At 36.0% G+C, this 21,354-nt stretch overlaps 1 protein-coding gene across 1 annotated transcript; it reads right to left on the reverse strand.

Annotated features, from left to right (window-relative positions):
* Positions 1 to 3,081: 3,081 nt before the first annotated feature.
* On the reverse strand, positions 3,082 to 7,406 carry csrp1b (cysteine and glycine-rich protein 1b). The gene is made up of 6 exons (XM_030135408.1): positions 7,280 to 7,406; positions 6,482 to 6,591; positions 4,583 to 4,751; positions 4,310 to 4,439; positions 4,099 to 4,192; positions 3,082 to 3,745 (listed from the first exon to the last, which is right to left on the reverse strand). The coding sequence occupies exons 2-6, from the start codon at positions 6,588 to 6,590 to the stop codon at positions 3,669 to 3,671; spliced, it is 579 nt and encodes a 192-aa protein (XP_029991268.1). The 5' UTR covers position 6,591; positions 7,280 to 7,406; the 3' UTR covers positions 3,082 to 3,668.
* Positions 7,407 to 21,354: the final 13,948 nt, after the last annotated feature.

The raw sequence follows: 21,354 nt of genomic DNA on the forward strand, positions 1-21,354 counted from the left end.
TTTTTTGCACTAAAACAAAGAGAAAATGTTGGAGTTTTCATTATTTCTAGGTTATTACGATAGTATTTTATTGGTCTGACCCACTTGAGATCAGACTGAGCTGAATGTGGAACCAGACCTAAAATGATTGTTAATATCTTCAGTGTAATTTGGGCATCTCACAAATTCATTCCACGGGTGCTTTGGTGGTCCGGTTTTGGCCCACAGGCTGTTTGTTTGACTCCCCTGGCTTAGACTTTGATGTAGCTGCCATCTCTGTTTGTAGTCACCCCTTTGTGATCTGAGCAGTGTCCCGCCCACACCACTCTCTGATTGGTTAAATATCACAAGTAGCCATTCAACACTGAAATGAGAAAAGAACATGGATTTTTCACTAACAGTCATAATCCCAGCAGCTCAGAGTGAAACTTAGCAATAACTATTGATGAAATATAATTATAATATAGAGGTTACAGGAAAAAAAAAATGAGTATAAGCAACTGCCCTGAAAAAACCCTATAGTGGTCGATCCTGCAGTGAATGAGTACTATAAATAAATAAATGGCTTTCTTTAGGAGACAAAAAGTTCCTCCAAGGAATTTATAGATCACTGGACCAACAGTACTGTGCAAAAGTCCTAGTCCAGCTTCAGGTTTGATCTACATATGCATTTCTCAGTCTCTGTATTAAGATCCAATCTGGATATATATGAAGTATGTACAGCAGCAAAAAGAAAGGTTTCAGGGGAAAACCAGCTTCTATAAACCAAAGTAGTCATATTTAGTGTGACCTCCCTTTGCACTTAACATGTTTTTAACCCTTTTGTTCAGAAGATATTAGATTTATTTCATTAATTTTCTGATGTTTTTTTTTTTTTAACTTAATTTTTATTTGGTTTTGCTCTTCCAAATATTTAAGACATTTTACATACATTGACATATGTAATCAAACATCCCCATATGGCACATATGAAAAAAATAACTATATCTGCAGTATATATTGATTATAATTAATCACAAATGAAACATGAATGACAAATGTATATACACATATATATTAATAGCACACATGTATACAACCACTTCTGAATGCTTATTGCATTAAAAGCTTAATCATGGGACTCCATCTCTTTGTAAATACCTCTCCCTGAATTCTAAGTACATATGTAATTTGCTTCATCTGATGAATTTCCCTCACTTTCTCAATCCAAATGTTATATGTTGGAGGTTCAGGTTTTAACCACTTGATAGTGATGCATTTAATGGCTGCCGTTAGTAAAATTAGCAAGAGGTATTTTCAGTTATTTCCCTCCAAACTTTCTGGGATTACACCTAAAATAGCAAACTTTAAATCTTTGGAAAATGTTTGGTTGAAAACTGTGTTCACAGTGACAAAAATATCATCCCAGAAAGGTCTGATTTTAGGATACGTCCAGAATATGTGGGTGTGGTTCCCCAAGTGAGCCCCACAATTTCGCCAACAGATATTAGGGTTCAGGGGGTTCATTTTTTAAATTAACTCCAGTGTCCGGAAAAATCTTGTGACAACTTTCCATTTGAACTCTCTCCATGAGCCAGAATTAGCGACCATATGGGCTTCAGAGCCTATATCTGCCCACACCTCATCTGGTATGTGTGTATTAATTTCCAATTCCCATCTACATTTTATGTTAGAAGTGTTATTAATAGTAAAATTTGAAAGTGCTTGGTAAAACCTGCTGATTGCTTTTGGAAGTCTGTTCCCTTTTTGAATTTTTATCAATAGTTCTTCAACTGGTGAAGGATTCAGGACTTTCTTCCACTTGTTATGATTTATCAGAAAGCTCCTCAGCTGAAGATATCTGAAAAAAATCTGTATTGGGAAGCTGAAATTGATCCCTTAAGTGCTCAAAGGATTTCAAACAACCATCTTTTATAATATGGTGCACTTTACTGAGCCCAAAGTTAGACCATTTCCCAAAGCATGAGTCTAACATAGCTGGCTCAAAACCTTATAAAAGAAATATTTGATAGAACTGAAATTTCTCTAGGCAACTTGAATGACTGTCTTAATTTCTGCCAGATTTTTAGAGTAATTTTAATCCAATCACTCATACGTATATATTTTAAGGAGACATTCAAAAATGGCAAGGATCCCAGTGGTCTGTCAATTTTCTGATGTTTTATACCAGGTTTCATTCAACACATGTCAGATGTTTCTAACCGGTTGTGCTGCTTCTTGTCATGGGGTCAGGGGTCACAGTAAATAGTGACTTTAACCTTTAAAACCCATATAGATCAGTTCTTTGTGTGTCTTGTAAGGCTCTGCATGTAGTTCCTGTATTTTTGAGAAAATTAGTAATTTGTATGTTCATTTCAACCCTGCAAAACCCATAAAGGTGGATGGGGTCTAAGACTTTTGCACAGTAGTGGATGTATGTTTAAGAGTAGCATCATTTTCCTTCATTTCCACTTCTTATAAGTACATTAATTCATTTTACACCTTCATAAGGACTAAATGGTATGGGAATGACTGAATGAGTAATTCATTTTACCTCATGCCTTACAGTAGTTTCTCTGATGCCCTCTGGTGGGTAAAAAGCTAAACAGAAATATTGAAATGTGTTTGCCCATAATGTTTTGTGTATAAATACAACATTCAGCAGTATGTCCATCTGTGGATGAATGCACTGTCATGATCATTTGTCCTCATTTATTAAGAATCTAAACAAATTAAAAGATCATAAAAGCGATGGTGAATATCTTAAACGTATTTTTTCTTTTCATCCATGTTGAAGTCGGTGCCAAAGCAAACAGCAGTGACGCCTCAGCTGTGTGACGCTGTGGTCAGTGTGCCAGCTGCTTGGTGCAGGCAGAGACGGGGCTGAGCACTACAGCTCCGTTGTTCACCACAGCAGCTGGCATTTTGCTCTGTTTGAAGATGATTACAAGGAATAACAAGCACGCCCAAGACCACATAAATGCACACTGATTCCATCAGATCACAGCCACAAAAAGAACAATGACATTTATGTAGAGCTTGCCAGATTTCACTTTGTAGTCAGCGTTTGTATTCTGCTCTGTATTGTTAAGCAGCTATCAAAGAGAATCATATAACATGCATTGTTTTTGCTTGATATTTATTTTGTGTCTCAGAAATAATACTTATTTACAACAGTTTGTACCATTTTGACACATAAGACAGAGGGAAGGACTGTGTTTGAATGTAACTGAAGCATGATGGGTAACTCCCCTGGCTGTTTTTCACAGCTGTTACTCTTAAAGCATCTTTATCTTTATCCATCTTTATTTCTGCTCATAGGCGACCAGTGCTGATGTTAATCAAACTCAAAATTTGTTATTAGAGATTGTGTCTCTTAGTAATGTAACCACAGCTCATTAAAGTGTCTTTTACTTTAAAAAAAAAAAAAAAAAAAAGGAGCCTTGTAGTAGACAGTTCAAGTTAAACACAAATACATGTGAACTTGTGAATACAAATGCTCAGCACATGTTTTTATAAGAAATGTGAAGGCAAAACCAGCTTTGTAAATGTGTGCAAAAAGCTTGTCATTGCGTTCTTCATTCATCTTTGCCTGTGGCTGGAGTAAAAGGGCAGCGTAAAAAAAAGCCTCGGTATTGACTGAAGGCTTCTGGAAGCAAAGATAGTGAGTGCACCAGATGTTTGCCTGAGGTGGGCCAAGGCTTCAGGCTTTACTGGGAATGGGCAAGAGCTCCTGCACCTTGACCGAAGCCAAAGCCCTTGGGACCAAAGTTCTTTGCGTAGCAACCTGTGAATGGAAATCAGTTTGTGTGTTACATTAGTAGCCTCAATTTTATGGTTACAAGCTTTTTTAAAAGAACAAGCAGAGGTTTGTTTGGGATACAGTCTATATTTTCTGAGCCAAAGAAGCAGAATTAGTTTTGTCAGTTTGATATTTTGGACTTCTTGGCAGTCTGTGTATTGAATAAAAAACACTTTTTATCAGCTCATCAGTGTCACAGTGTAGGATCAATGAACTGAAATATTGTGCAACTGCTTCTATATCTCAGTGTCTTATTTGAACTAATTAACTGTATTGAACTCTTAAACAGAGGATGTTCTTTTCTCAGTATCTCCTGTGTAATGTTAGTACTCACAGACCTTTACAGTAGACCTCTCCATCTCTGTCAGCGACAGTCGTGGACTCCAGACCTTTTCCACACTTTGCACATCGAAAGCAAGCCTTGTGCCATGACTGATTAAAAAAAAAAAAGAGAGAGAGAGAGAGAGAGAGAGAGAGATCTGGTTGAAGTTCAGAAGTTTACAAATGATCATCTCTTCATAATTTACAAGGTTCTTAGATTTGCCTTACGTTGCCTGCCCCAATAACCTTCTCTGCTGCATATACTGTTTTTCCACACCGAGGACACACATCTGAACCCGCTGGTTTCTGGGCAAACTTGGAGGTGTTAGGGTTGTTTGTAGGGCGATGAGGGGCTGGTCTGTCAAGAAACATCTGAGCTTTTAGCATGACAAGTTAAGTCAACAGAGGGAGGAGATAAGATGGTAATATATTGTGATCTGTTTGTGCAAGTCTTTTTCCTTTTTACGTAGTTTAATATGGAGGAGATAGTGTTTCACTCACCCTTCGGGCTTGATGCCTAGTCCCTCTCCTGTGTCCATACTCAGAGTACCGGCTCCACCTCCAAAGCCGTAGCCTTTTGGCCCGTATTTCTTGCCGTAACATGATTTGCAGTAGATCTCATCCACATGAACAGCCACTGTTGTGCTGTCTAAGTTCTTCTTACAGACCACTTAGAGGAAAAAGGGAAGGAAAAGTATGCATAAATCTGTTTTTTTCCTTTAGTCTACACCAGTGGTTCTCAATCTTTTTCTGTCTGGCCCTCCTTTGGAGAACAAAAAACCTTCAGGCCCCCCTCAACCCCAAAATCATTGTAACAGTGGTGCAATTAGAACTTTTATTGAAAGAAACATCAATAATGTAACAATAGTTTTTGTTTTTTTCTTGAATAATTTGTTGTGCAAATTAAAAATAACTTTTGCTTGAACAATACAAATAAACTCAACCAGACTGCCCCGAGACAATATTTTTCCAAATAAAAATAGGAAATGTGCAATTATCTTACCACTCTGACAATAAAGTTACTTTTTTTAGAACAACAAGCAAATTTTGGTAACAAAGATGAACATTTGAACAATACCAGTAGGTGCAATGAGCCGGTTTACATTGCACATCTCAGAACATCAATCAATCAATCAATCTTTGTTTGTAGAGCCCTTTACAACACTTAAAGTCACCACAGTGCTTTCCACTTGGTACAATATTACAGAACATTAAGGTGCAAACTGTACAAACTTGGCAAAAACAGACTCATTGCACATTTTTCTTTTCCAGGCCAATCCTTGTCCATTCTCCACACCTCAACTCTTTGTCTAGACTAGTGACAGATCACGATGGCAGTGGATTTGTTTGTTGTACGTTCCTAAAATGAGTCCAGGGTGCTCCAACACTAAAACATTAGTTCCATCTCCTACATCACAGGTGTCAAACATGTGGCCCGAGGGCCAAAACTGGCCCGCCAAAGGGTTCAATCCGGCCCCTGGGATGAATTTGGGTAAAACAAAAATGACGCTGAAGATATTAACAGTCATTTTAGGTCAATTCAATCTCAAGTGGATCAGACCAGTAAAATACTATCACAATTACCTAGAAATAATGAAAACTGTATATTTTTCTCATTGTTTTAGTGTAAAAAAAAAAAAAAAGTTAAATTACATAAAAATGTTTACATTCAAAGGCTAGCTTTTTATTAAAAAAAAAAAAAAGAAAAAAAGTGAATAACCTGAATTCTCTTAAGAGAAGTATGTGGAATTTTAATAATATTCTGTCTGTTATTTAATGTTTTGTGTATTTGTAGATCCACCGTGATCTCTAAATTGTGATTCACATGTATAAATGAAAAACTAAGGCATAACATTGTTAACATTGCACTTACTTTACTTACCCATTTTCAGGTTGTTCATATTTCTTCATGTTATGTTCGATTACAATTCATAGATGTAAAACATTTTCATTATCCTACTATTTATATTATTTTACTGGTCCGGCCCACTTTATATCATATTAGGCTGAATGTGGCCCCTGAACTAAAATGAGTTTGACACCCCTGTCCTACCTCTTTATTATTTTAGGTGGTTGTATTTAAAACTCATTCTACTCATAACTGTATGACATTTTAGAATATTAAATGGCATACAGCCGGCTAATGTAAATACTAGTCTGTGCTGGAGGAGTGTGTGTATTCTCCTCTGCCATAAAAGGAAGACCAAAGCTTCGTCACTTGTTTGCACAGGATCCAAATAAGGACTGAGACGTCTGACTGAAAACCTGCGGATGCTCACATTCCTACTGATGCCAAATACTCTGCATTCCTTCCTGGCGTTTCATGTGATTTCAGAGTCGTTTAAGAGCCGGGAGTCAGTCACAGAATGAAGCAGATTACCTGAGTAGTTTAATACTTACTGCACAGAAAACAGGATTTATGCCAGCTCTTCCCTTCACACTGCACTTCCTCAGCGAAGTAAACGGTTTTCTGGCAGCAGCCACACTTGTTTCCTCCTCCAAAAGGCATTCTGTGAGCATACAGGAGAGTTGCTTGTGTACATTTTTCATTCACTGTATATAGAACATCCTCCAGTGGAGTTCAGATCAGAGCAGACAAAGGCCACCTGCAATACTTAACACTGCACACAACAATATCTATAAAAGGAGAAGGCTGCTGTGTCTTTCTCTGTTCTTGTTTCAGCACACTGGTAAAGGCAGGTATCTGCAGGAGCGGTAAAACCTGATGTAAAATGCAAATTCTCAGATAAACTACCACAGACAGATAAAATGATGTGTGCCAGCTTTTATAAATGAATATTTAAAAAGAGCAATTTCTGTGTCAGCTTCATCATCATCTAAATGTTTGAGATACAGCAGCTGAAAGTTGTTACCCACACACTCCAAACTGTATGTCTGTAAACTAGCTCAATCACTCGGAATAAACAGGAAATTCCCTGCAATTTATTTTGATATCAGACATTAACAACCCTAACATCAAAGAACCAAGTCTACAGGAGCTCTGAAACTGGAAATAGCTTCATTTTATGTAGATATCTGACTACAAGTTGACATTTTGTAAAGTTATGTTTTAATTTTCTTCTAAATTTCTCCAACTTCAGCACTTTGGTAGTTGTATTTCCTAAGTAAATTACTTAGACAAACACCACATGAATTCCTCAGAATAAGTGATGTGATATAAAAGTGTTTGATTCCTACCTGCACTGTTTCGCTCTGGTCGTTCAGTGATATGAAAAGGCGTCTGAGTGGAGACAAGACACTGGTGTGAAGAGGAGAAGCAGAGGCTGAGTGGACACGAGGCTGAGGAGGAGTCAGGACGATGGTGAAGTGGGAGGGTGAAGGACTGAAAACAAAATATTCACAGGCCATACACAGTAATGAGTCTGAAGACCAGAAAACACTCTCCTATCATGGAGGCCACAGTGTTAGGGCTCCACACTATTCTGTGCGTTGGTGACACCAAATGGTAACAAGAGGTAAAAAACTAATCTGAGAACTTCAGTTTGCTGTTGATACAATAATGCAGGGGTGTCAGGAGCCTCATACAGCACAATAAGATGCCAAGTGGACCAGACCAGTAAAATAATAACATAATAACCTAAAAATAACTCACCTCCAAAGTTTCACTATGTTTCAGAGTGAAAAAAAGGAAAATTACATTATGAAAAATGTTTGCATGTGGGTGCTTCTATGAAACTGGTCCCTAAAAACAAGACATGGGGCTAAAAATACAAACCAGATGTAGACTAATGTTATGAAGCAAGTTTTGAAGTGCTTTGGGTCTATTTTTAAAATAAATACTTACTGAGATAAAAGAGAAACTATGTCTCAGATAAAACACATTTTTAGATTATTTTACATATTTAATACAAAAATCTGCATGTAACACATGTAACAAAAGGACATGAAAATTATGTGCTACTATTTTTTAAAATATCTTTTTATTCTCTCACAGGTACATTTTGGGAATTGAACTAATTATGCAAGGCAGAGTGTTGCACAAAAATGACCGCTCTTGCAGAATCATTCACGATTTATATGCATTTAACTGGACAGATTCTGCATATGACGCAAGTGGACACGATGGGTTACATCCAAAACCTGGAATGAGACTGAGATTCATGAAAATCCCACGTCTGGATTAGAAAAAAATCACTAGGATCATCAAATTTAACAGTGTCTTTATTTACAGCGCTATATAAGACCATTTACAGCCATGTTTTCCAGATAAAATGCACTGACACCTAGGTAGTTTTTCATATCCCAGTTTTGGTCCTATTTTTGGCCCCAATATTTTATTAAAAATTAATTAATTTTGGGATGGCTCGGACCAAGAGTATTTTTTTTTTTTTTGCATTTATCTGAAGTCGGTGTCTAAATTTCCCTTTTATTATTGGGTCTAAAAAAGCTGGCAAAGTGCCAGGTACCAAAATGTACCCAGTTTCATAGAAGCATCCAATAATATAATGCATCAGTTTATCATTTCCATATGTACATTACAAATGCACAAAACATTTAATAACAGGCGTAATATCGGTAAAATTGCACTTAAATCTTTTAAGACATTTCAGGTTGTTCATATTTGTTTAGGTTAGTCACACTTTTTGTGAAAGGATAGTTTGTAAATATAAACATTTTCATGTAATTTTACTTCCTTTACGTTGAAACAAAGAGAAACATTGTTTTTTTTTTGTTTTTGTTTTTTTTTTTTACTTTATTTTAATTTATTTGTCTCAAACTTTGCAGTAAAAAAAGAACTAAAAAAACAGTAAGAGCAAGAGGTCAATTTCATATACAACCATCAAAGGTCATTAATCACAGAAAAAAGTAACAAAATACAGTAAATTAAACAAAAATGTACATATGAATCAACTCATAAACACAGTTTGAGAAGGGACAGAAAGAAGCAATGGCTTATCTAGTCCTGCCCCTTCCTTACTTTCAGTGTCAGATTCATAACCAAATATAATTCCTTCATCATCTATCACATCAAAATAGATAACAATGAATAACTCGTCACAACACCTTTGTATTGGCTGTTTGGACTTGTCATTATTTATAGGTTATTATGATAGTATTTCACTGGTCCGGCCCACTTTCGTTCATTTTGGTCTGTATGTGGACCGTGAACTAAAATGATTTTAACACCTTTGACTGTTAATATCTAAGTGTAATTTTTGCCTTTGACAAATTCATCCCATGGGCTGGATTGGACCCTTTGATTCTGGTCCGTGGTCCATTTGTTTTACATCCCTTCACTGATGCAACAGTACTGTCCTGATGGAATTCAGGGAGCTATTAAACAAAGAAAAAAAAAAAAGTTGTACATTCAATTTAGTGTAAATTAAATTATTAGTTAAGTGGTGCATATTTTGTATTCTAGTGAAGACAAATTGATATTTAGTGTAATTCCATCAACAGATTAGGTGCAGACATTAACATTTAATTTGAACATCTGTATTCCTGTCACATGAGCAGCATACACTGCAAAAATCTAAATCTTACCAAGTGTATTTTTCTCATTTCTAGTCAAAATATTTCATCACACTTAAAATAAGACATAATCACCTAAAGAGTAACTTTTCAGTGAGATATAAGAACATATTTTTAGACAATACATCTTGAAAATCTTAGTTCGAGAAATCTTACCAAGATAATTTTCACTTGTTCCAGTGGCAGATTTTTTTTTTTTTTTTTCGCTTGAATTAAGCAAAAAAAAAAATCTTGAATTAAGCAAAAAAAAAAAAAAAAATCTGCCAATGGAACAAGTGTCAATTATCTTGGTAAGATTTCTTGAACTAAGGTTTTCAAGACCTGTTGTCTAAAAATAAGTTCTTATAAGTATCTCACTTACAAGTTACTCTTTAGATGATTATGTCTTATTTTAAGTGTGATGAGATATTTTGAAAAGAAATGAGAAAAATGCACTTGGTAAGATTTAGATTTTTGCAGTGTATGAACCACATACTGCACATTGCCATTTTTAGACACAAAATAAACTGAGTCAAGACTCTCAGTACCACAGAGGCTGATGGGCACAGACATTTGCATCCCCATAGGAGTAATTCTAATTCCCAGTTCCAATCAGAGGCAATCAGAGAATCCTAAAAGCCAAAATTCAGTTCACCACAAACAACTCTACTAATGGAAATCAGTTAAATAACAAGTTACTGTTTCAGTTTGGCTCAGCTCAGTGTAAGCCCCACAACTTTATCATCTGGATGTATTCTTTTGTTTGAAATCAAAGTCCTTTATCCGATCTTTTGTAATTTAAAAACCACCAGCACATGCTTTATAGTTGCTCTCAGTACTGCTGTGGATTGTCTTCAGCGATCACGATGTGTTAAATTGAGGTCAAATGTCTGACTTTGTCTGATGAAGCAGATAAAGGAGAGCCGACCTCCTTGATAGATTCGTGTATTTTTATCATCGTCTGCTGCAGTGTTGTAAAACTGGGGTATGACAAATGACAAAAGAAAAGGGGGCTGCTCTTCTGCTCTGTTCTCGAAACACTCCTATTAGTAGAAAATAACTTCTTTTAGCTTGAAGCGAACCGATTTATAGCTCTATGTTTTAAATCAGAGTAATGGCAGGACCTTGCGTTACTAAGCTGAAGGCCGTCAACTTCAGCATTTTAAGTTCTCGTTCTTAACTACATCTGACGTTTCTCAGGGCGGTTCCTTCACTGTGTATGACATTTGTCTGTTGGATTTATGTGTTACACTTGCACTCCCTGCTGATGCTGTTCAGTCTGCATTGCAGCAGTGATATCAGGAGTGTACAGTCTATAAATCAGCCTGATCTGAGAGGGAACACTGCTGCCTTACAAGGTGTTCACACTGAGGGCATGGGATGTCCTTTGTGTGCTCAGTGGATTACTCATCCTCCCCAGAGACCTTCTGGAGAACTTGAAATGACTGTGTGAGTCACAGGGCAATAGGTCAGTCAGATATTTCTCTCTACTAATGTTTACTTGACACACATTTTGGAATCGTTTGACCCCGATGAATTGTATACAGCCAGTAGATCCTGATAGCACTTCTGTGAAATCTGTGCAATGCAACTGATCTGTTTTGTGTAACTGATAAATAACACTGGGTTACAAAAAAATGTTTTTTGCAAGTTGTCTAGGTTTTTTCAACTGAATTAGTACCATTTTGCACCGCTAAATCCAAAAATGACATCTGTTTTTCTCAGTCAGGTCAGGTTTTTTTGCTAATTTGATTTTGAAAAATTTGATGTTCTCACAAAATTGATTAAATTTTTGTGACTTTATCAGTTGATTTTTTATATAGTTCTCACCCAAAATAGGTTTTAAGAGAAAAAAAATCATTTGATCACTTGATTCCTGTTAGGTACAATGGTGTATTCACCGCAGATGTAGCAGAATACGTCAGGCTTATTTTTTCAAGATCTTCTAGTCTAAGCCATTTCATTCACCTGTAATATTAAAAAAAAACATTAATCATAAATTGGCAAAAGTAAAATCTTCAGAACTCATTTATTGCAAGAAATATGAAAGAATTTTGTATCATATGATGTGAAAATGCCCATAAATGTAGCAAAAATGTTAAAAAGCCAATATGTAGCATAGTTCAGAAAGTTGACCTGATTGAGCAAAATTAATGCGATTTTTGGATTCAGCACACCAAAATTATCCTAAATCAACTCAAAAAACTTAAACAATAAATTTGTTGTTGACCAGTGTAATACAAGTTTGTTTGTGCAGTACAGCATAGATTTATTAATTTTTTTAGTTTTTTCTGTTGTTAGATAGAGGCTTTCTTGTCGTCATATTAGCACAAGGCATCAACATGACGAAATTCAAGGTGCTCTTCAGATCAGTGCAATCAAGCTTGACATAAAACAGCACATATACTATACCCAAAATAGAGGTAGCTAAAACAATTAAAAGCTGCTAAAATTAAGGTAAAAACAAGTAAAAGCAGCTAAGACAATGAAAGTATCTAAGACAAAACAAAAGTTGCTAGTTGTCTGAGTGCATGATTAGCTTTTCTGTTTAATTTTGAGGAATTATCTTTGTTTTTGTTAAGTTTTTCTTTAGTTTTATGGGTGTTATTGACTCACAGCAAAAAGATACCCGAAAGAAAATTTTCATTCAGCATGATTGACAAAACCATTGCGAAGGTATTTTATTTCGCAACACTCTGAATCCAAGTAGAATGGAAACTCCAAATTAAGGATGAAAATAAAACTGATTTCTACCTGCCATTGTCTTAGGTGTGGGTTGCATTTAGTTTTTTGTTTTGAAACTATATATATACTTTATTTCAGTCAAAATAGGTTTTTCCTACTACATTTAGTTTTAGTCTTCAGTGGCTAGAAGTGTACATATACAGTAACACTCTTCCAAAAATTTGGTCAGTTAAGCCAAAAAAAGTCACACATAATATTTTGTTGGACTGCCTGTATGTGGATGCATTTGCAAGCTTATGCAATGTCACAATAAAGGTTGCTACATTTATTTCCATCTTGATTGCATTTACATGTGGAGAAGATCTTGTATTGATGACATGAAAATCAGACAACTGTGTAAAGTCTGCTCCATCACATCCCAAAGATTCTCAATGGGTTCCGGTCCATGTATGAAAATTATGTCTGATGCGTCTTGAACCATCTGTCACAATCTGAGCCTGATAAATCCTGGAATCATCATTTTGGAATATGTCTGTATCATCAGCAAAGAAAAAATCCACAGATGTTCAGACTTGGTCATTCAGTATATTCAGGTTCAGATGACCTCAATTTATAGACACATAACGGTACTGAACTTAGACCTGGTCCAACTGAATCAACTCCAGATCATAACACTGCCCCCACAGGTTTGGACTGTACATGCTAGGCATGATGGGTAATCACTTCATCCATGTCTCTTCTCACCCCGTTGTGTCCATCACTCTGGAACAGGGTCAGTTTGGACTCATCAGACCACATGACCTTTATCTTTTGAAACACAGTCCAGTCTTTATTCTTCATCAAACTGATGTCTGTTTAAGAAATGAGAATGAGCTCACTGCATCAGTTGGAGTTAGAGTGCTTGTAACTGAAATATATAAATCACTGCAGTAATTATCCAGTGGAAGCACATAAACTATTTACTTATTTAAAAAGGTACATGGAAAGGGTACATGAAAATACATTTCTGGGGGTTATAGTAGATGACAGGCTGAACTGGAAATCACATATTAAACATGTACAGTCCAAAGTTTCCAAAAATATTGCAATCATATACAAGGCAAAGCAATTATTGGATAAAAGTTCTGTTTGCACACTTTACTGTTCACTGGTCTTGCCATATTTACATGACTGTGCTGAGGTTTGGGGGAATACTTATAAAACGTCATTACAATCACTTACAGTCCTGCAGAAAAAAACAATAAGGACTGTTCACAAGGCTCAGTACTTGGAACATGCAAATCCACTTTTTAGGCAATCAAAACTACTGAAACTCACGGACAGCGTATCTTACCAAACAGCACTAATCATGTACAAGGCAAAAAACAGACAATTACCAGAAAATATCCAAAAAAATTTTTAGAAATCGGGAAGGAGGTTATCAGTTAAGAGGGGAACATAACTTCAAAATCAAAAACAGGACAACAACCTTAAAAAGCTTTTGTTTATCAATTTCTGGTGTTTAGCTATGTGTTAGGTATGTATATATAAATATGTGTATGTATGTGTGTATATATATATATATATATATGTATGTGTATATATGTATGTATGTGTGTATAGATGGATAGATGTGTATGTATATGGGTGTATATGTATGTATGTATATATGGACATATTGTTGGTTTAGATAAAGGGGTGAGAGCTAATAAGCTATGCTTCTTCTCACTCCTTTTCAAATACGACTTTTTTTTCTGTCTTTTCTTTTAAGTGTATCATTATTTTATGCTTCCTTTAATTTTCAGTTCTATATTATGTTGTGCAAATAAGTCAAATAGTAGTAATCAGGAAGCTTGTATCATATTCATATTCGAAATAGATCAATAAAAAAAAAAAAAAAAAAAAGGTTATTTATATTAGCTGTACTCAAGTTGTAAAAAAAAAAAATCAAGTAGGATGGTGGATTTTATCATATGGGGACAGATAGGCTAATTTGTGCTGATGACAGTGCAGAGGGTGGGAGACTCAACTAACGTTATCTATTTTGCTGAGCAGATCGGTCTCATTTTTAGGCCCCCCCTTCAGAGAATAATCTTCTTTTACATGCAGCTGTATGTAAGAAGGCGGGGTAATGAGAAGCTGAGGCTCGGTTAGCCGATCACAATGCAAAATGCAAGACAAAAGACCAATGAGCTTTCCTTCTCATATTGAGCAGCCAGAGCCATAGAATACTGTTATTTAAGGGCTCTGTGCACAGCCCGTCAATCTGTTTTCCCGAAATCTCCACTTTGGTTGGAGTTTTCAGAAACCTTTGTTTTCGGTGGGCATGGCCATCGTTGTCATGTAAACGATAGGCACAAACGCAGGGAAAAATCTCTTTTGCCAGATGTAGGCGATGTATAAACGGCCCCTAAATGTCAAGCGTAACCTAACATTATGCCAATGCTAATGAAATTGTTAGCTTACTATTGTTGGTTAACAAGATAGAAAATGGAAGCTTCAAACATAAACGTTAGTTGTGTTGTTATATTACGAGATTCTTTGGCGACTGTTGTGAGCTAATAAAAGTAATGACTGAGATTCTGGACTCTTGACTAACCTGTGACATTATTCTTTGACTTGTTTAAAAACCAGAAGTCCCTTTGCTTTGTCCTCCTGGTCATTGGGCCACGGTGCTGACATTGCACCTGCATGCACTGGTATGACATTTACTGATGTCGATCAAAGAATAATAATAATTAAAAAAAAAAAAAAAGAAATCATGTTGTTTCATTGCATGTGTGCATGCCCTCTCATCCATAGTGTTTTAATCAATATGTGCAAAACACCCTAAATGTTGAAATAGGAGTAAAACCACATTTATTGATAAAATGACATAAGGGATGGAAAGGGGGGATGGCCCTCAACTCAAGCACTGTATATGAGGCAGATTGCGATATTAAAATAAGGATATTCTCATCGGATAAGTAGAAAGTCTTTGGAAAGAAGTAATGGTTTTAGAATAAAAGTAAAAGTGATAAAAACAAAAGCTGCTTACTCTAACTTTGGAAGTTAAATGAGGTGGATAATGACACTGACGTTGACCTTCTCTTTCCAAACCCATCTGTCTTTTGTTCCTTTTTCTTCTTTTCTTTGCTTATTTTCAGGTTGAGTTATTTTCCTGTCACTGCAGTGTGACCATTGCACAGGTACGCTTCACAATGACAGTGTTGAAATGATATATTGTGAAGCCTCAGTACATATGAAACACGTTCTCATTTATCATTGTGGTCTGTATCTGTATTTCCCACACGTTCACCAGACCCACTTTTAAAGAAATGACAATTCGTTGCAACTCATTAAACAATGGGCCTTATTTGTAAGTAATAAAAAAGGAAATGTGAGTTTTCTTGACTGTTTTACTTACATTTTTGCATTCATGAGCACCTAAGGCATTGTTTAGAAGAAACATGAGAATATAACAGTTAATCACAACATTCTGTGTTTCTCATCACTAAACAATATATGTTCGTCTTTGAAACTCTTTTCTACAGTTACAACAGAAAGACAAACATTAAATTGGATTAAGTCATAATTTATTTTCAATGCAGATTATTTTATTTTTGACCCAGTATGGATAGTCTGCAGGATTTAAATGTAACTGTTGTAGTGAAAAGAATGTTCTATTTTGGTTTTGTAAATGACTGTGGATCAGCTGTTCTATGTGTATTAATCATTTTATTGTTGCATGCCATGTAGAATACTTTTTCTCCCTTAAACATCAGGGCATTTAACCCATAAAGAGCCAGTGTTATGTTAGTGGCAGTTCCAGAAGAATGTTTTCTTCTTTATATTTGACTTTTCTTACGTTATTGATCACCATTTATTATAATATTATCCTCTGTATTTTGTGTTGTTTTTTCAGTGTTAATCATGTATTTTCCTATATTTAATTCTCTGATCATGTAAATGTTTGTAAAAGCTCAGATTAAAGTTGAGGGTTTTTATTTCAGAAACAGAGAAAACTGATGAAACAGTGACTTTTTGTTGGCAAATCTATCATTAACTGAATATAAACTAAGTGTGTCCATCCACTGTCATTGATCCAACTCCATGGGTTGTATTATTATTATTATTATTATTATTATTATTATTATTATTATTATTATTAATAATAATAATAATAATAATAAAACATTTTATTTGTATTGCACTTTTCATGGTACTCAAAGACACTTTACATAAAGCAGATAAAAAACAGAAACCAAACACATTGAAAACAGATAAAAAAGCAGGTGTAAAAGGCTGGTATATGAATATAAAACAATTAAACATTAAAAGCAACCTTAAATGAATGAGTTTTTAAAAGGGATTTGAAGGTGTTGAGGTCGGAGCAGTGTTGGATGGTAGGTGGGAGGGCGTTCCAGAGGGTTGGAGCAGCCATAGAAGAAGCTCTGTCTTACTGGCGAGTTGGTGTTGTAGAAGATGACGGTGTTTCTATGTTCACTACGGAGCCTCTGAACATCCAAATGGGTCATATCTGATGACCATGAATAGATAAAAAAACTGTATTTTACACCAATTATTTACATGTATTGATAGAATTAGCGGATCACCAGGTATTAAACAGTTAAGATCAGTAGATGGCTTTGGTCGACGGTGGATGTTTGGGTCTTTATGGGTTAACGTCTCCCATTTCAGTGTGTAGTATCTACTGGACAAATGCGATTAATGTCATTATTGTATTAAGGGCGTAGCTGGCATTTTCCCTGTGACCTTGTCCACTCTGACATTCAACAATTGTGCAGATAGGGGTTCACTGTACGTCACCTTTCCTTTGAAATACTGTAGACATTTCATAGCAGCATGTTTGATGGTCCCTATATTACTGTAGTGTGTTAACAAAATAAAACAAAGCAGATTTTTGTGTATGTGATAGTCAGTGAAAATGTTAATATTTCCGTTTCCAGCCAAGGCTCAGATATCTGGCTGTGAATCAGGGGGACGAGGAAAGGTGAAACTGACAGGAAGCCTTTTAGTCGATTATAAGGAGGAAAGTAAAGGCAGCAGAGAGTGATGCTGCTGGGTCTGCCTTCCTCCCTCTCACTCTCAAGCCCTACAGGCTCCTCACCATCATAGGAAGAGACAATGATGAACTCAAGACGCCTATTTATAGCCTACGTTGGCCAACACTAGCCCTCTGTTTCTGCTCTATGGACATCCGCCTGGGCTAGTTTTGCACATGTGATTATGTTCATGACAGAGAGGAGGGGTGGAGGGGAAGAGAGGAAGAGAGAAGTAGAGTGACAGAGCCTCAATGGATTAATCCAGAGGAAGAGGAGAGGATAAGAGGCAAAGCTAGATAAGAGGCAGGGAAAGGGCTGGGCTGTGGTCCATCCATCAGAGGACGGACGAGTGGTGACGCTGGCTTATTGGAGTCTCATGGAGGAATTCAGCTCAGGCTCTTCTGCATTTCACCTGAATGGAAGCCAAGTCTCCTCCCCTGGCCAAGGACTCCTTTTTGGCAGCATTTTTCACTGAAGCTGTGCCAAGTTGTCAGGTGAAGAAGAGCTTGAATAGGTGAGCTGACTTCACTGAGAGTGTGTTTTTATAGTAACTGGGGTTCTGCGTGTATTTGGTTGTATAGTGTGTTTTTTAGTGCTGAACCCACTGTGGGGAAATGCTTTGGTTAGTGTTGTTATTTCTGTGAAAAAAAAACGAAAAAAGTCTCATGCATGCTTAACCCTTTCACGCATGAATTATGAGAACCTTAGTCAATATTTTTTTTCTTGAGTGTTTTTGTTCCTCTTTAGGCATGAAAAAACAATGCAATTGATTTTTTATTTTTTTTTAATGAACCTATTTTTCGTGGAGTTACAAAAATGTCCACACAGCTGGACACCATGCATTTAAGTTTTGAAGCAAAGAAACATTTATTTAAAAATCATCATCAGAAAGTGACATACTGTGTGAAAACTATGAAATACAAACATTTTTAATGCTGCTAATTGCTAAAATTGCTACTGTTTTCTCACATTTTATCATTCTCTAATATTAGTTATTACTCATTTCATGGAGATAAAATCCTCCTGAGACCCAGGAAATTAACAGTTTTAGCTTTTTTACATTAAAAAATGGTCTTGATTGGAAACTGCGTAATGCAACAGTTTTTTCAGATACATTTTTAAAATTATTTTTATTTATTCATTGATTTTTTAATGGAATTTTCTTTGCAATGCACAGCCTTTTTAAAGTAAAACTGTCAAACTTTTGTCCCCTACGGAGGACAAAATGCATTGCTGGGTCTCGGAAGGATATGAAAAAAAAAAAAAACAGTCTAATAACAATTAGCAATCGGTTTACACTAAAACATGTTACTGCAGATCAGGTTTATCAAGAACAGCAAAGTTACAGTAATTGTATGAATTGCAGTGTTTGGGATGATGCATAAGAGTCCACTGTTATGGCTGATATGGAACTAAAACAACAAAACCCATGAATAAACAATAGAACAGCCGTAGAATAGCAGTCCACTGTAGTGAGCACTATGCATGAAAGGGTTAATTTAGCAGTTTGTGCATGTTTTAGTATATGCTGTATTTTCACTTTCACTGATTATCGAAGGCAGTTTTTTTTTTCCCCCTATTTTAGGATTCAACAGTGACCTTAATATCACTCTTTAATGCTTGTTTTGGGACATCAGTATTCAAGTGACTAATCCCACTAAATATAACTTTTTAGCATTGACTCTGTTGTTCTTTCTCTGTCTTTTCCAAACCCATGTAATTTGTACAAAAGGGAAATAAACACAAGTCGGTCAAACACGAGCCAAAAGTGTGTGTAATACTTCCCATAATATCATTTGGATGGATTACTGTGTAAAAATATCACCCTCGTTCATTCGACAAATGTTACTAGACGCGTTTCAGGAGGGAAATGAGATAATTGTGTTTAAAGCAGAAGGAGTTTGGCAGGATATATTGCATACACTGTGGAAGACCCTCTGTCTGACTCAACAACTGGCAGTTTGTTGTTGCACTGGGTTCAGCGTGCTCTCTCTGCTCCCGCTCTGCAGCCTGCTCTCTATCTACCATGTGAGAAGCGAAGTGATGCAGTTTCATAAATTAGTCAGTAGAGGTCACATACGGGTAGAGATTGTGTCTTGAATGATTTTTTGAGACACACCCTGATTTCTCTCTTGCTGTGTTTTGGTGTGTAATACCACTGTAAGCCATGCTGATGCGCAAAGGTGACACGGTTTGCAAAGTGGAGCTGAAATGATGAGCACTGGAGTGTGAAGAGCGCAATTAATAAGCTGTGTGAGTAGGATGAAGGGTAAAAGACTTGGCTATCGGTGCAATTCTCATGAGCTGTTTTGTACCTGATTCTTTATCTCAACACCTTTAATTAAGCAGTGATTATTTTCAGCCCCATGAAAGACGTCTAATAATGTAGATAGCAAAATGTAGCTGTCAAGGTCAGATGATATATCTCTACTGTGTTTGTGTGTGTGCCTGTTTGTGTGTGTGTGTGTGTGTGTGTGTGTGTGTGTGTCATATTTTCTCCATTTCTGCATCCAGCCAGTCCACATCTTTGTAATCCTCACTTATCTCATGTCAGTGACTCGACAGAGGATGTAGGGCTCTAATTTCCAAAACTGTTCCGAGTGTATAATCTGTCCTAGTGAACTTAAATCATCCTGCTGTTCAGTTTAACTTCAAGGAGAAGCAATTTGTTCCAGTGCATGAGAGTGACTCTAATACAACCACAACACAGCCCCCCCGGAGCCTTGAATCTTCACACCAGTGTGGGTGTAGAGTACGGTGGCCCAGAGGTACAACAGCCCAAAAAATTATCCACTATAAGAAAAAAAAAGAGAACAGCCCAAAAAATTATCTACTGTAAGGAAAAAAAGAGAACAGCCCAAAAAAGTATCTACTGTAAGGAAAAAAAGAGAACAGCCCAAAAAATTATCCACTATAAGGAAAAAAAGATAATAGCCTAAAAATTTATCCACTATAAGAAGAAAAAGAGAACAGCCCAAAAAGTTATGCACTATAAGAAAAAAAAGAGAACAGCCCCAAAAATTATCCACTATAAGGAAAAAAAGGAACAGCCTAAAAAAATCTCCACTATTTATTTTTAAAATAACTTTATTTTTAGCGTACCGACCTCCACTTCCGGTGGGTTGCTTCATTAGCATTAGCCACATTAGCTGAAGGCCTTAAAAATTTTCAGCCTATGCTTTTATTTTTTGTGGTGGCCTTAATTTTAAAGCAAGAGACCTTTCAGGTAAACAGCGCCCCCTTAATTGAAAAGGTGGATGATGTTATTATTATTTTTTGTTTTGTAGTGGATAATTTTTTGGGCTGTTCTCTTTTTTTCTTATAGTGGATAATTTGTTGGGCTGTTCTCTTTTTTTTCTTATAGTGGATAATTTTTTGGGCTGTTCTCTTTTTTTTCTTACAGTGGATAATTTTTTTGGGCTGTTCTCCTTTTTTTCTTATAGTGGATAATTTTTTGGGCTGCTCTCTTTTTTTCGTGTAGTGGATAATTTTTTGGGCTGTTCTCTTTTTTTTCTTATAGTGGATACTTTTCTGGGCTGTTCTCTTTTTTTTCTTATAGTGGGTAATTTTTTGGGCTGTTGTCTTTTTTTTCTTAGAGTGAGTAATTTTTTGGGCTATTATCTTTTTTTTCTTATAGTGGATAATTTTTTGGGCTGTTCTCTTTTTTTTCTTATAGTGGATAATTTGTTGGGCTGTTCTCTTTTTTTTCTTATAGTGGATAATTTGTTGGGCTGCTCTCTTTTTTTCTTAGAGTGGATAATGTTTTGGGCTGCTCTCTTTTTTTTCTTATAGTGGATAATTTTTTGGGCTGTTCTCTTTTTTTTCTTATAGTGGATACTTTGTTGGGCTGCTCTCTTTTTTTTCTTATAGTGGATAATTTTTTTGGGCTGTTCTCTTTTTTTTTTCTTATAGTGGATAATTTTTTGGGCTGTTCTCTTTTATTTTTCTTATAGTGGATAATTTTTTGGGCTGTTCTTTTTTTCTTAGAGTGGATAATTTATTGGGCTGTTCTCTTTTTTTTCTTAGAGTGGATAATGTTTTGGGCTGCTCTCTTTTTTTTCTTATAGTGGATAATGTTTTGGGCTGCTCTCT

The sequence above is a fragment of the Sphaeramia orbicularis genome, chromosome 5, assembly GCF_902148855.1.
Source record: "Sphaeramia orbicularis chromosome 5, fSphaOr1.1, whole genome shotgun sequence".
Classification (NCBI taxonomy): Eukaryota; Metazoa; Chordata; class Actinopteri; order Kurtiformes; family Apogonidae; genus Sphaeramia; species Sphaeramia orbicularis.

What these genes read in the sequence shown, in the direction of transcription:
- csrp1b (XM_030135408.1), bottom strand. Translation starts at nt 6,590, where the DNA reads ATGCCTTTTGGAGGAGGAAACAAGTGTGGCTGCTGCCAGAAAACCGTT. An exon ending in AGGTTATTGGGGCAGGCAAC is followed by an intron (nt 4,193 to 4,309) that starts GTAAGGCAAATC and finishes TTTTTTAATCAG; the next exon opens with TCATGGCACAAGGCTTGCTT. An exon ending in TGGAGAGGTCTACTGTAAAG is followed by an intron (nt 3,746 to 4,098) that starts GTCTGTGAGTAC and finishes TTCCATTCACAG; the next exon opens with GTTGCTACGCAAAGAACTTT.